Source organism: Solanum tuberosum, unplaced genomic scaffold (assembly GCF_000226075.1).
Source record: "Solanum tuberosum cultivar DM 1-3 516 R44 unplaced genomic scaffold, SolTub_3.0 scf00219, whole genome shotgun sequence".
In the NCBI taxonomy this organism is placed as follows: domain Eukaryota; kingdom Viridiplantae; phylum Streptophyta; class Magnoliopsida; order Solanales; family Solanaceae; genus Solanum; species Solanum tuberosum.
Genome location: NW_006239145.1, coordinates 277,756 through 281,376, shown reverse-complemented (window position 1 = coordinate 281,376; position 3,621 = coordinate 277,756). Strand labels below are relative to the sequence as shown.

Below are 3,621 nucleotides of genomic sequence, written 5' to 3'. Positions count from 1 at the left end.
AACTGGTCGCTGATCTGGAATGAATGGCCGAATAGGTTGTTCCAGTGGATTTCACCTGAAGAAAAATCTAAGGCGACGACGGGGAGCTATTGTGATGGTGGTGGACAGGAACTTTGGTCATTTACCAAAGCTCCGATGAACTTGCCGGAAAAGGCAGAACAAATAAAAGATATTTAGAAAATTAAAAATCTAAAAATTACACTCCGCAAATTTAATAATTATCCACCACACTAACTTAATGACCAAGAAATTCTTTATATAGAAAATTAAAAATCGTCTTAGTACAATATCACTATCTTAAAATCGTGAGCCAAAACCATCAGTTAATAAAATATCTATGTATGAAATCTTATCCATATTTGAATGAATTTCTAAACTGTGCAAAATGTCAAAATGAATATTAACAAATTTAACGAATAAAATGAATATTAAAAAATATAATGAACGTAACCAATGACATGTAAAAAAATGTAACTTAACAGAAATAATGATTTAATCAAAATGAACAAATGTTTGAATGTAGTCAACTGGCTGTGACAAAAATAATGTAATTAAAATTAACTGATAAAAAAATCCTAAAATTTTGACAAATAAGGATAAATATCGATAAACTTATTTAAAATTATAAAAAATGTATTTTAAACTATTGAATAAATAAAACTTAAAAGTTACAAATTTTGAAAATGTTAGGTCAAAATTGAGTGTCAATAGACGTTGAATTATATTGATAGAATAGATAGGGAAGGAATATATCAGAGAGGATAGAGATGTATCCTAGAGGGATAGGATTGTATCCGAAAGGAATAGTGACGCGTTTGTAAAAAAAATTGGATCGAAAAGATACAATATAAAGTGGTAACAGGTAGGTGTTGTATGTTATAAGTTGAATTTTTCGTATTCAAATATTGTAGGTAAGTTAGAAGATACAAAATTGGACATACGTGGAAGCAGGAGAATGAAGTGGCAAATTGCAGAAGCCACGTTCTCTTCATGCAACAATGTTTCAACATCCTTTTAATCCCACTTCTCCTCTTACCATTTTCCACACAGAAAATATTTTGAGTTGAAAAGAGAAAAAACAAATGCCAGGCCTTACTATTGGAGATGACCTTCCTAATCTTCAAGTAGAAACAAATCATGGAAAGATGAAACTCCATGACTATGTTGGTGATAGCTACACTATTCTATTTTCTCATCCAGGTTAATTTACTTTAATTTTTCTGCACTACCTATAATACTTTTTATACCAATATGAATGATTAAAATAAGTTACTTCCACTCTTCTTCATTTTATAACCTCTCCTTGATGGTGATATGACATATTATTACTTTCTTATTTTAAAATTTATGTGTTATGTTACACCCTTTAAATTTTGAAAGTTATTTTTTATTTTCTATTCATAAAAGAATGGAGCTAGGTGGTTGCGGTAGGATCAGTGGCGTACGCATAAATTTGAATTTTTTTTCAAGCTGTGTCACCTTTTAACTATTATATCTCTTTTTTCAAAAAGTAAAATAAAAAAATATATTGACTTAAATTTTCATTTTGAAAATAATAGTGTTAAATATTTTTTATATATATAAAATATCAAGAGAAGAAAAAATAAAAAGCAAAAGAAGAAGAGAGAAACGAAAGAGAAAGAAAACAAATCAAACAACTTGAAGCTCCTAAAATATATTTCTTTTTACTTTAATAGCGAACAAAATGTTGAATTTCATCGTACCAATCTCTACTGGGGTTATTACTAATTTTTGCACTTGCTTTTTGATTCTTGGGGATTCGAACTCAGGTCCCTTACTGAGGGATTTCAACACCTGACCATTTGAGACGCACACAGTCTCGTATAAATATTTAACACTTTATATTATATATCTTTGTTATTTTTCTGTTTTTAATTAAATATTAAATATTTAGCAAATTTTTCCAACGAAGTCGTGTTCCGTGACACCCCTGGACCTTCCTAGACCTGCCCCTGGTAGGATGAGTGAGGTGGGGTAAGAAAAAAAAATCTAGAATTTTTAAAAAATAAATTAATTTTTTTTTTGGGAAGGGGCTAGGGGAGGGGGGCTGGAAGGGATGGGGATGAAAAAATATTTTCTTTTTATAAAACAGAAATTTAATTTAATTTTACATTTTTTGGAGTAGTAAAAAATAAATTTCGAAAAAGTTTTATTTTTTATTGTGGAGGGGGTAAATTATATATATATATATTTTGAATAACCGAGAAATCCGTCTGTGATCCGCTCTTTGGACCAATCATAGCCTTCCAAATTCGGTTCGGTGGATAATGGTCCCCCTCTACCCCTTCTCCACAAAAGATATTGTTTTTTTGAAAACAAGATCCCTATTCATATTTATCCATATTATTTATCTATGACTCTATACATTTTGTTTAAGTCGTTTTCCATGTATATATCCGCGTTGGGCAGTCATGATAATGTGGTGTGTTGGATGCATGCAGGTGATTTCACGCCAGTATGCACGACGGAGTTGGCTATGATGGCTGCTTATGCTAGCAAGTTCGGTGAGAGAGGAGTTAAACTTGTGGGACTTTCTTGTGATGATGTTCAGTCTCACAATGAATGGATCAAGGATATTGAAGCTTATAACGTACGTACAGTACACTGTTAATTATACATGGTATTAATTAGTATACTACAGTTTTCTTCCTTACTAGTAGCAAGCAGCTTTTTTTTAATTAAAAATATTTGACAGAAGGGACAAAAAGTGACATACCCAATCATTGCTGATCCCAAGAGAGAATTGATTAAGCAACTCAACATGGTGGATCCTGATGAGACAGATTCCTCTGGCCATAAGCTTCCTTCTCGTGCCCTTCACATCGTAGGCCCTGACAAGAAGGTATAAAGTTATTTGAAAGGCCGGTTGGATTGAACTCTAATTATTGGTCAGTTCAAAAGGCGCTATTTGGCGGGTTGAAATGATTAAAAGTAGTTAAAACTAATTATAAATATGTGTGTAGATAAAGCTGAGCTTTCTGTACCCAGCAAGCACTGGAAGAAACATGGATGAAGTGTTGAGGGTGGTAGAATCACTGCAGAAAGCGGCAAAGTACAAAGTTGCAACCCCAGCAAACTGGAAACCGGGAGAGCCGGTGGTAATAGCACCCAGTGTCTCCAATGAAGAAGCAAAGGAGATGTTTCCACAGGGTTTTGACACTGCCAATCTTCCATCTGGCAAGTCTTACCTCCGCTTCACCAACGTTTAAATTAAATATCCTTTTACACTATGTAAAGAAGAAGAAATTTGCAGCAGAGTTATATTTGGATTTGGATCCTGCCAGGCCACTTGCACTTGCTGTTCCATATCGCTTCTCTTCTCTTCGTTATATAATAAAAATAAAGTTTCTTTTGCGTTTTTTGGCCTTCGTGACAAGGGTCTTTTATTTTCATACATGCTAGGTCCATCCCTTTTGAAAAAATGTGCCATTGTTTTCTGCGACAAACACAATTCTTCATTTCAGACTGAATCAATATTGGATTCAGTCCAATCACTGTATGAAAATTCTCACTCTCACACTTGTTTGACACCATATTGGACAATACCTTTAATGTAGCTTATAATTTTTTTTTGTTGCTGAAATGCATTTCAGTTGCAAA

The 3,621-nt window shown here is 33.0% G+C and overlaps 1 protein-coding gene across 1 annotated transcript; it reads left to right on the top strand.

The window, feature by feature from the left end:
• The first annotated feature begins 1,078 nt into the window (after positions 1 to 1,078).
• Positions 1,079 to 3,230, top strand: LOC102604099 (1-Cys peroxiredoxin). The gene is made up of 4 exons (XM_006356399.2): positions 1,079 to 1,200; positions 2,463 to 2,611; positions 2,717 to 2,863; positions 2,985 to 3,230. Exons 1-4 carry the CDS (start codon positions 1,083 to 1,085, stop codon positions 3,228 to 3,230), a joined length of 660 nt encoding a protein of 219 aa, XP_006356461.1. The 5' UTR covers positions 1,079 to 1,082.
• Positions 3,231 to 3,621: the final 391 nt, after the last annotated feature.

Coding starts and splice junctions, on each gene's coding strand:
- LOC102604099 (XM_006356399.2), top strand. CDS start 1,083: ATGCCAGGCCTTACTATTGGAGATGACCTTCCTAATCTTCAAGTAGAA. Junction 2,612..2,716: donor AGGATATTGAAGCTTATAAC/GTACGTACAGTA, acceptor AATATTTGACAG/AAGGGACAAAAAGTGACATA. Junction 2,864..2,984: donor TCGTAGGCCCTGACAAGAAG/GTATAAAGTTAT, acceptor ATATGTGTGTAG/ATAAAGCTGAGCTTTCTGTA.